Source organism: Notothenia rossii (genome assembly GCF_949606895.1).
Source record: "Notothenia rossii genome assembly, chromosome: 5".
In the NCBI taxonomy this organism is placed as follows: Eukaryota; Metazoa; Chordata; class Actinopteri; order Perciformes; family Nototheniidae; genus Notothenia; species Notothenia rossii.
This window is the reverse complement of record NC_136903.1, coordinates 49,416,800-49,428,856: the sequence shown is the minus strand read 5'-3', so window position 1 is coordinate 49,428,856 and position 12,057 is coordinate 49,416,800. Positions and strand designations below refer to the sequence as shown.

General features: G+C 39.5%; 1 protein-coding gene across 1 annotated transcript in view; it reads right to left on the bottom strand.

The window, feature by feature from the left end:
- The window catches only part of LOC307039091 (dihydropyridine-sensitive L-type skeletal muscle calcium channel subunit alpha-1-like), a 132,188-nt gene extending 120,137 nt beyond the window's left edge, over positions 1-12,051 (bottom strand). The window contains exons 1-4 of the mRNA XM_079680884.1: positions 11,987-12,051; positions 4,567-4,706; positions 4,344-4,486; positions 708-860 (exon numbers count right to left, since the gene is read on the bottom strand). Of these exons, the coding sequence (XP_079537010.1) occupies positions 708-860; positions 4,344-4,486; positions 4,567-4,706; positions 11,987-12,025 (475 nt within the window). The 5' untranslated portion in view covers positions 12,026-12,051. The remainder of the gene's footprint in view (positions 1-707; positions 861-4,343; positions 4,487-4,566; positions 4,707-11,986) is intronic.
- Between the last annotated feature and the right edge of the window lie 6 nt (positions 12,052-12,057).

The following is a 12,057-nucleotide window of genomic DNA, read 5'->3' as shown; positions in this document are numbered from 1 at the left end:
GGTTCCATTATAATTTATCAAGGGGGCATATCAAGTCTGAAACGTATTCACTACGTCATGCGGGGGTTTTTCCTTTCAGCGAGGATCGAGGTAGGAACGTGCAAAATTAGGTGCTACATCTGTAACTCATTAAAAAAGTGATGTGCACCCCTGGCTATAGAGCCATTTTGCGTGCGGTAATTATGAAACCCCCGAAATATCAAATTTTTCACAAGACCGGACAAGTGTGCAAATAATCTCCGCCTTTTGAGCCTGCTAAGGCCCTCAAAAAGGCAATTCATTTGGTAGACAAAAAAATATTGAAATAAAAAAAGAATCACTCAGGCCCTAATAAGTGATATTTTGCGGGTTGTAATACAGAAGAAAATGTAATAGCTAAAAGGTGAAATCCCTGGGCATAGCTCAGTGGTTTGAACTGGCAGCCAAACTTTGGGCTCAGTCCTTACTGAGGAGTATTCTTACACCAGCCATCCCCTCTATGGCCCCTTTCTACATTGCCATTCTCTAGTCAAGGCTAAACTTGCCCAAAACAATCTTAAAATAAAAAAGTTAAATCATGGGAAAGTTACTCACAGCAAAGAAAGAAAAACAATTTGATTGAAAACTTCTTGCCAAAACATTACACATGAGGTCAGTATTTCCCCGATACACCCCATAGTGCATTTCTAGTATTACCACTATATATAACCCTGTGCTGGATACTTTACTTGTGCTTATGTAGTAGCAGGTCTTGTGCATTTTGCATTTGAAGAGCTCCAATCCCATAATGGAGTAAATGGTGACCATGAAGAGGACAAGTAGGGTGATGTGAAAGAGGGGCAGCATGGACTTCAGTATGGAGTTCATCACCACTTGAAGGCCTGAGGGGATGAACAAGAATAAACCAAATCAGTAATCCTAATACTTAATGTCATAAACCTTTATTACCGTTATGTAATTATTATTGTTACTATGATGAAATTATATAGTTTAATTGTAGGCGAGAGTGGGGTAAGATGAACCAATTTGTTCTTATGTTGTCCTCTAGGCAAGGAAAATTGAGATAGATGTCAAATGAGAACAACAACCTATACTTCAGGATGTCTTCTGTCAATCAGAATGAAAATAATGCATCTATCACAAAGGGCCATACAAATATGACTTAAGTGGTCTTGTGGCTTAACTTGCCCCATCTAAGGGGTAAGGGGTTTGTCATTTACAGTACTTCTTTAAAGGCCACCTATTATGCAAAATACACTTTTTCATGTCTCTTCTACATCAACATGTGTCCCCTCTTCTTCATGTCTCTTCTACATCAACACGTGTCCCCTCTTCTTCATGTCTCTTCTACATCAACATGTGTCCCCTCTTCTCCATGTCTCTTCAACATCAACATGTGTCCCCTCTTCTTCATGTCTCTTCTACATCAACATGTGTCCCCTCTTCTTCATGTCTCCTCTACATCAACATGTGTCCCCTCTTCTTCATGTCTCTTCTACATCAACATGTGTCCCCTCTTCTTCATGTCTCTTCTACATAAACATGTGTGCCCTCTGTGGAAAGAGACTCTGAAAGTTTCAGGAACAAAGATTCTCTCTCTTTTTGTCCTGATCCATTTATATAAAAACCTGCCTGAAAATGAGCTGATCAGATTTTGGCCACTTTATGATGTCATAACAATGTTTTTTTTCACCAACCAAGGTACCCCCCCCCCCCTTATCACCTGAATCTCCTCCTAGAGCACCAATGTGTTCTTTTTAACCAAATATCTCTCAGAAGGGCGTGGGGAGTGGCTCCTTATTTCCATCTCAACCAGGGGTGTCAAACTCAATTTCATCGCGGGCCACATTCGCATAGAGGTTGCACTCAAAGGGCCGGTTGTAACTATATCAATATATAATATATTTATAAAACAATGTATTATATTACATTATTGCCTCTGAATTGGATTATTATCGGATAGGATAATAACTTAGTAATTAACTACGTCTGAAAGCAGAAGTCCAGGGCAAATAATTGCAAGTCTCTTCAGTGAGCATGTCACAAAACGAGATGCATTGTGGGACATGTAGTTTATGGGCAACCTGCTTCTGTAAAGTGGCATGTAACCGTATAATAAACATATTATCATGGGCGTCGCAGCCATTATATGAGGGTGGGACACGTCCCCACCACCTTTTAAAATGATTAGTTTAGACCCCTCCACTTTTACTATGCGGAAAGTCCGTGAATCGGTCTATCCACTCTCCGCTCTTTGTAGAGCGCTGTGGCAGTGCTTCATTATCAAATCCATTCCACTTGCTTATTGAGAAAATGCACAAATCAATGAAACTCCTTACCATGTTTTCACTGCTACTTTGTACCAAGGCAGATTCTCAGAGCTGTACACATGACATGAGACATACACATGCTGCGTTTTTTGTGTTGCTGTGTCTTTAGTTGTAAAACTATGCACGCCACAGTTTCCACGCTGCGAGGCTCCGGCGCTAACAGTTCACGAGCGTGCTCCACTAGCACCCGGATATAAGGCGCTGTTATTAAAGAGTTGGAGGGAGAGTCCTCTCCTGTCAGACTGAGAGGCTGATAACTACAGCTCAGTGAGGCAAAGGACTCTAAGTGTTTAGATAGTTAACTTTAGTCTAAGTAGTGGGTCTCAAACGGTTTGGTAATCATTTATGTAAATAAGTATTTCCAAGGCACACCTTTATATGATCATTATAGTTATAAAAAATAAGAGAATATTAAATAATTCCAAATCATACTATAGGACAGTAACAAAAAAATACAGTTTAAAATCTCCTAATTTTGCTCTCAAAGTGCACCAGATTGATGCTTTTAACTTCAACATTTAAAAAAAAAAATCTTCCCGGAGGAGCATGCCCCCGGACCCCCCTAGAGGAGGTGAATTCCACCACCCGCCCACACCCCCTGTCAAATTGTCCCACCCAAATTGAGGATGCTTCCTACTCCCATGCGTATTATATTCCTTGCAAGCTCTTGCGGGGCCACGTAAAATGAAGTTGCGGGCCGGATTTGGCCCCCGGCCTTGAGTTTGAGACCCCTGATCTAAAGTAACAGACAGAGAATCAGCACTTTTGAGGGGATTATGGGATGCTACAATGCATGACCTGTTTGGTATTTCGAGCAAAACACTCCAGAGACATATTTTGTATTTATCTGAGACCTATAATATATAGATGAAAAACAGTATAATAGGGGACCTTTAAGTATTATCTCTTCATTCGGGTTCATGCAGCAAGGCTGAGTGTTCTCTTCTTTCAAATGACATCCCGCGGTGTGACTTTTAGTCTTTCAACGTCTAGGCTTGAATCTTATTTGAAGTAAAAAGGCCTGTGGTTGGAGATGATACGCGTTTTTTTATTTTTTATTCCTGCGTGTGCTTTAGCCGGCCAGTGGCGAAATTACATTAGTTCCGCATATCGCGCTGCTATAGCCAATACATTTTAATATTATAAACCTCTATTTTGGAGGGGTGGCAACAGGGGGGACCCAGGTCAGCATTACAGGGTTACTGACCCCCCCCCCCCCCCCCCCACCTAGAACCGCCCCTGACCCTTACAATCGTCACGATACCCATCCCTACACACAAGAACTGTGTGGAATAGGAATGGAATAGTGATGTGATTATTTGCAACCTGCAGTACAAATAGTAGTTAATGTTGATTAATATATTTTCATTAAATAAAAAAACAATTAAATGTCTTTACTAGTAGGCCTATTTGTTTCAATTAGGCTTAATTTTCTACATTGACACAGGATCATCTGCCAATACAAGCAATTTAGTTCATGTTTAATCCGGTGTAAAATATAAAATTATAGTTGGATCTATGTGTATTGTTCTTATTTATTTAATGTTTTTACAACTATATACAATCAAGCTTACCAGCTAAACCCTTCTCTTTCCTGTTGTTGTTTCCACAATGTTTAAGACGTAAAAAACGAATCAGTTGTGTAAACTGAAATAACAGAAACTTAACTGCAGAGCCTCATGGGGCGTTACATTGAACCACTGGCTCACTTTACCCCTCAGCCACTTTTTGGAAAGGAACTATCTATCTTTCACATGGTTTTACACCTTGCTGAATATGTATGCTACATATTTTCAGACCTGGATAAATTGTCTTTGACATAACATTAATTATACCTGACTTGTTGAACATGTACTTGTACTAAAAAACACATTTATCACTTTACCACGTGCTTCTCTCCATCACAGCCAAATATAAAGGATAGGTGCTTCCTGAAGTTATGGTCACAAATGTGCAGTTCTCTAGATAAAGGGGTTGGGTCAACTTACCCACTGGCTCATCTAGCCCACTCTCCTACATAAACTATTTACTCACTCGGAACTCCAGAAACCAGCCGAAGAGGTCTGAGGACCCTGAAGGCCCGCAGAGCTTTCATGTCAAAGCCTCCACCTTTCTCTCCAACCGGAGCCTCCACCCCACTGATGTGGTTGATGGCATCCACTACCACAGTGAACAAGCTGTAACAATAAAACATCATGTTTTCTTTGGTAGTGACACATTATGGTTGCTTATCTATATAACAATGTGAATTGCTTACCCAACTGATACACACACAAAGTCCAACATGTTCCAGCAGTTTCTTAAGTATGCATCTGCATGAAAAAGAAATCCATAGGCAACGATCTTCAGGAAACATTCTATTGAGAAGATGATGAGGAAGATGTACTCGAGGCTTTCCTGTAAAACAACAATGGCATTTCTTTGAATATGCCTTACTTTGTCAATTAGCCTTAAATAACTTGTATAGGCTAAGTCAGTGTTATATCATGCATAGGTTTTTTTTAAATAATTTTTTGACAACATTCTGATATATTAATAAAATGAATAATAATACAATAATAGATTAGAAATGAGAAATTAACCTAATTTTTTTTTCAACTGTGTATTAGTTTAGCGAGAAAATCCCAGCAAATTTTTCTTTATGAGAGTTTGATGTTAGGCCCGCTAGTCTACCTTTGGTCTATTTACGTCACTTACAAACTGAAATGTTTTAAAGTTCCCCTATTATACTCTTTTCCAACAATATACTACAGGTTTCAGATATACAGTCCCCTCCAAAACTATAGGAATAGCGAGGCCAATTCCTTTATTTTTGCTGTACACTGAAAACAATTACGTTTTGGCATCAAAAGATGAGACAAAAGGTCAGTATTTCAGCTTTTAATTCCAGGTATTTACATCTAGATCTGTTAAAATATTTTAGAAGATAGCACCTTTTGTTTAAACCCACCCATTTTTCATTTGAGCAAAAGTATACGAACAGAGACTTAAAATGGTGTGAAAAGTGAACAATACAAAGTATTTTGTTGCAAATCCTTTGCTTGCAATAACTGCATCAAGCCTGCGACCCACTGGCATCACCAAACATTTGCATTCTTCTTTGTGATGCTTTTCCAGGCTTTCACCGCAGCCTCTTTCAGTTGTTGTTTGTTTCGGGGGGTTTCTCCCTTCAGTCTCCGCTTTAGCAGGTAAAATGCATGCTCAACAAGGTTGTAGTCTGTAGATGGACTTGGCCAGTAAAAAACCTTCCATTTATTTTCCCAGTGTGTTTTGGGTTGTTGTCTTACTGTATGATGAAGGATCTCCCGATCAGTTTGGTTGCATCTCTTTAAATTGGCAGACAAAATGTTTCTGGAGACTTCAGAGTTCATTTTGCTGCTGCCATCATGCGTTACGTCCAGAAGAAACCATGCAAGCCCAAGCCATGACATTACCTCCACCATGTTTCACAGAAGAGATGTGTGTTTGGGATCATGAGCAGATCCTTTCTTTCTCCACACGTTGGCCTTTCCATCACTTTGGTAAAGGTTCATCTTTGTCTCATCAGTCCATAAAAATTGGTCCCAGAAGTTTTGAGCCTCGTCTCTGTGCTTTTTGGCAAATTCAAATCTTGCCATCTTCTGGTGTAGCCTCTGTACTTTTGTTCCCAAAATCTTCTGCTAACGGTGGATTGTGATACCTTCGCTCCCGCCCTCCGGAGGTTGTTGGTGATGTCTCTTTACAGTTCTCATAATGTTTCTGTCTACCAGTTTGAAGTCTGATGCTCAGTACACCAGTGCTTGCTTTCTTCTTGAGGACATTCTAAATGAAGCTTAGCGTAAATTCTTTCAGGAAGACTGGTATTCATTCAGTCCGCAGCTGCTTATAATCAGCTCATCACGGGCATTCTCTTAAACCTATTACATTCACCTCATTCTCCAGCAGCCAATCACCGTGCTGCAGCCAAACTTTAAAATGGTTCTCCTCTCTCCTGCAGTCAGCTGTGATTTCAGCTTGTCATGCGCCGCCCGCCTCCTCCCCATCCACCTCCTTTCATCATATCCAGTGCCAGGAGAGTTAATACAAAGACCTTATCACACCCCCTCTTCATCCCATCTCCTCATCAAATCCAGATTTTCAGCATCATCACCAGTGTCTAGACCCCGGGGTGTTCCCTATATGCTAACGGCTGCATTTCCCCCTTTAGATATACGATTTCAGGATTGGGGTCTAATCGCTAAAGACTTAACATTTATCATGTGACATGTGTCAATAAATGTTCTTGTACAAAATGAAGTCTCTCGTGATTGAAATCGTTGTACTGGCTATGGCCAATGTTCGTGCAATGGCTCTGATGGATTTTCCATCTTCTCTCAGTTTCAAAATGGCTTGCTTTTCTCCCGTAGGCAGCTCTCTAGTCTTCATGTTGGTTACACCGTTGTAATTATAAATGCAGTCTGCACAGGCAAACCCCAAAGCTCAAACTGAGATTAGACATGCAGTGCTATTTATTTTTAGAATAATCAATGTAGCAGGACACACCTGGGCAACAAATAATCACCTGTCAGTAACATGTTCCAATACCTTTGCTCACTTGAAAAATGGGTGGGTTTAAATAAAAGATGCTTTTTTCTCAGTTGTTTAACAGATCTAGATGTAAATACCTGGAGTTAAAAGCTGAAATACTGACCTTTTGTGTCATATTCATCTTTTGATGTCAAACCTAATTGTTTTCAGTGTACAGCATCAATAAACCAAGTGGCTTTCGCTGTTCCAATAGTTTTGGAGGGGACTGTATAATAAAACATGTCTCTAAAGTGTTTGGCTGAAACACAAAACAGATCATTGTAGTATCCCATAATCCCCTCTGTTTCAGCCCTGTTCCAAAAGTGCTTATTCTGTAAATGCTAAGGACCTGAGGCTGGCCACGCCCCTCTGAGAATTGATTGGTTTCAAAAAAGCACAATGGTGCTCTAGGAGGAAATTCAGGTGATACGGTGTGTGTGGGGGGGGGGGGGGGGGGGTTGTTACCTTGGTTGGTGATTGGCTAATGGTTGCACAACCCAGAAAAACATTATGACATCACAAAGTGACCAAAATCTGATCAGCTCATTTTCAGACAGGTTTTTATATAAATGGATCAGGACAAAAAAAAAGAGAGTATCTTGTTCCTACAACGTCCTGAATCTCTTAACAAAGAGGGGACACGTAATGTTTAAAAGACATGATAACATGGATTTAGCATAATAGGTAGACCCTCCAGAAAAACGCGATTATGCGACCGCATAATTTACCGCTTAATCAGCAAAATGGCGCAGATTTTTAAAAGGGTGCATATTTATTAAAAGGGCGCATAATCCCTGCATTTTTCCACACAAAATTGAGAAGAAAAAAAGTGAACTCGTCTTGACGTGAAGTAGTGATGATGATGACGCAACGTCATCAGCTCGCGCATCACAGAAGGTAAACAACACCGTAGAGTGAACGTGTGGAACTCACACGAGAGGGAAAACACCAAGATGAAAAAATCTGATCCATCTCATTTACCGACGAACATTTCTGCTAAAGACCGGGCAAAGCAGTACCCCGATGTCTTTCACGAAAGTGGGGGGAAACTATTCTGCACAACGTGCAACTGTGTGTTGGAGCATAAGTCTTAGAGAAAATCGACGGTGACGACCCACTTTGATTAATTCAAACATTCGAAAATGCTTTCTGCTGCTGCGGACAAGAAAGCCAAACAACTCACGTTCACCGAGGCATCAACCTCCGAAACCCTTTCGAGGGCTACAAGAAACGAAGTGAGTAGCCTACAAGATTGAAGCTGGTCAGATAACGAACGAGTAAATGAAAACAGAATGAGGCGGAGAAGTTTGTGTGTGTGTGTGTGTGTGTGTGTGTGTGTGTGTGTGTGTGTGTGTGTGTGTGTGTGTGTGTGTGTGTGTGTGTGTGTGTGTGTGTGTGTGTGTGTGTGTGTGTGTGTGTGTGTGTGTGTGCGCGTGTGTGTGCGCATGTGTGTGCGCATGTGTGTGCGCATGTGTGTGAGAGAGAGAGAGTGTGATTAAAATAGCCCAATGACTTTTAAAATAAATAAACATTGAATGTCTTTAATTGAATAGGAAAGAAAAAAGACTTCCGCATATTTCGCAACTTCCCGCAATTTCACCGCATAAAATCACATAAAAACCCTGCATGTTTAATCGCATAATCAAGGATTTTAGCCCGCATAATCAAGGATTTTTGCCCGCGTTTTTCTGGAGGGTCTAAATAGGTGACCTCTAAATCTTCCCCCATTTCAGCAGAGGCATGCAGTTAATATCTTTTTTAAATTCACAACACACAGATTCAGATGTGCTATGTCATTTGTTATAATGAAATCAAATAATTTAAAACAACTCAGTTTTCCTGTAATTTAGGAAATAACTGAATTAATAAAATCCAGATGTTTCTGTTGCAGTGTGATAAAAAACAAAACAACAAATTGAGTACCAATGGTCAAGTTTAAGGTAATGAGAACAAATTGACACTGCACTGCAGTACTGTATAAGCAATAAGGACAGTGTCCTTAAACCAGTAGTTTCCAAACCTTATGAGAACACTGCCTTTAGTAGATTCCTTGCACAAACGCATGCCCAGCTAGCGGGGAACGTTTTCACAACTTTGGCTAATGTTACCTATTGGTTCTAACAAGGTTTTAAAGAAACGTTTTAATCTGATGTTCAAAGAACCTTTTTAGGATGTTTATTTGTTCAAATAATGTTCCTATAAGGTTTAAGGTTAACTAAGACATAACGTTTTAACTGCAAAATTCAGAGGATGTTTTGAGGATGTTATTGAGGCCTTTCATGTGATATGTTAACAAAGGTGGAACGTTTTGCCTGCAACATTCTAAGGACGTGTTTTGGACGTTGTTGGGTAACACATTAAAGATGTTCTATATAAAACATTCCCTCAATGTTATATGATAACAAATAAAGAACATTCTCCAAGCAACATTCTGAAAATGTTTTTAGGATTTGACTGAGGCCTGAGATGACAGAAAGTGTTTTATAAAATGTTCCTTTAATGTGATAAGTCAACAAAGGTGGAATGTTTTGCCTCCAACATTCTAAGGATGTGTTTTGGACGTTGTTGGGGTAACACATTAAAGATGTTCTTTTATAGAACTTTCCCTCAATGCTACATGATAACCAAGGAAGAACATTTTGGAAGCAACATTTGGATAATGTTTTCAGGAGGTTATTATTTTTTTATAAAATGTTCCTGTGATGCGAAATATTAACAGGGTCATGGTCAACGTAAGATTTATTTGTAGTGCGCTTTAAAAAACAAAGTTTTTGCATTTGTTTGAAAATGATGTTTAAAAGAAATCTGATGTCACCACATTTTCCTTTTTTAGAAAAAAACAAGCACATAATTCATGATATTGCATGTTTGCGTAGGCATGTCTGAGTTCCCAGCTAGACATTGTTTTATTTTGGTTCCTAGAATGTACTTCTGAAAGGTAGGATAACGTTCTCTAAAAACATTCTTAAAATGTTTGGTGATAACATTGTTCGAACATTATACCCCAAGTGTTTTTGTTGTTTATGCACATACGTATCTCTATTGTCATATGGATCGAATAGACAGAAATATAGAAGAACGGACCGACTATCACTGCCCGTCCCTGAAACCCCTGTTAGTGTTTGTATGTGTTTCTTTCTACTGTGTGTCTCTCTCTCTGCCTGCTGGTATGCTCTATACCAGGGGTGTCAAACTCAATTTCATCTCGGGCCACATTAGCATGATGGTTGCACTTAAAGGGCCAGTTTTATACACATACAAAAAATACATATATAAATATTTAATATATATAAAAAATGTATTATATTACATTATTGCCTCTGCATTGGATTATTATCGGATAGGGTAATAACTTCATAAGACTCTTCAGTGAGAATGTCACAAAATGATTAAAAAGAAAAGCCACATTTTGAAAAAAAGGTCAGATTCTGAGAAAAAATGAATATTTTGAATAAAGAAAGTGATTTGATCAAATTTGAGATGCATTGTGCTACATGTAGTTTATGGGCAACGTGCTTCTGTAAATTGGCATGTAACCTTTTATAAACATATTATATTCTTTGCAAGCTCTTGTGGGGCCGCATCAAATGAAATCACGGGCCGGATTTCGCCCCCAGGCCTTGAGTTTGACACCCTGCTCTACTCGGCTGGGAGCAATCTCCAATCAACCACACCTGCAACCTGCTTGTCAGCCACACTATGAAAGCCTGCAGCCTGCACTCATTCCCTGCCGGATTGTTGCCGTGAACGGTTTGTTGCGTGCCGCTCTAGCTTTTTACCAGCATTTTCTTTGACAACTTTGCCTGCTTTTGCCTCAAACTGATTTTTGTGTCTCTCCCAGGAGGAATCCAAGGCCTTCCACACTCCCAAGACCAGCCAGGCCTCTCTACCCACCCTGGAACAACTGTTTCCCACTGCTGCCATAACCAACCTCCACTCCCAGCTCCCCTTTTCTAATAAACAAATGTTACTTTCACCAGCTGATTCCGTGTCATCCTTTTACATGTGTTAATAGTCAAATTCCAATAGTTAAGTAAACTATCATAATCATCCTAATGACCACAGTGGTCAGTCCACTTACCCAGGAATTTTGAGTTGAACAATTGCAGGAATATTATGTCTTTATGTTCAAATAATGTAAACATATTTTAGTAAATGGTTACCATAGAACATTTGCATAATTTCTTTAACATAAACCATGTTATCCCTCTCTAAAATAATAACATTCTGGCAACATAAAAAATCTAACATGCAGCTGAAAATGTTTTAAGAACAGTAGGGCATAATGTTCTAACAATTTTATCAAAAACATTTTAAGAATGTTTTTAGAGAACGTTATCCTACCTTTCAGAAGAACATTCTGGGAACCAAAATAAAAGCTTCTGCTGAAAACGTTTTAAGAATAGTAGGACATAATGTTCTAACAATGTTTTCAAAAACATTTTAAGAAGGTTATCACCAAACATTTTAAGAATGTTTTTAGAGAGCGTTATCCTACCTTTCAGAAGAACATTCTGGGAACCAAACAAAAACTTCCTGCTGAAAACGTTTTAAGAATAGGAGGGCATAATGTTCTAACAATGTTATCACCAAATATTTTAAGAATGTTTTTAGAGAACGTTATCCTACCTTTCAGAAGAACGTTCTGGGAACCAAACAAAAACTTCCCGCTGAAAACCTTCCTAGAACAATGACTGTAACATTCTCAGAATGTTTTTAGAACCAACCATTTCTAGCTGGGTGACCTGCCTCTGGTTGGCTTATCTGATTCAGCATGACTAAACCTAACCATTTCCTCCAAAAAAACTCAAGTACTTGCCAATGAGAGGAAGAGCATGGCAGGTCATGCCGTCCCATTAGTAAAACAAATTATTGTAAATGTCCAATATCATCCTGAATAATAATAAACCATTTGGCAAACTACAGACTGATTTTAACATGGGTCAAGGTTTAGCTGAGGAGAGCTTATGGCCTACTTTGGAATGGAACAAAAAGTTAATTAGTAAACATAGGCTGACCCTAACCGTATGGCTGTCTTGAAGGCACCCCAGGGTCCCAACTTTGGGAAATCCCTGTATTAAAACAAGTGTCAGTGTTGCTGTATAATACAAAAAACAAGCAGGCAGACGCACCAGATTGCTGTTGGTGTTGTTGCTGTCTTCCTCGGGCATGGGCAGGTACACGGCCAGGGCCACGCAGTTGG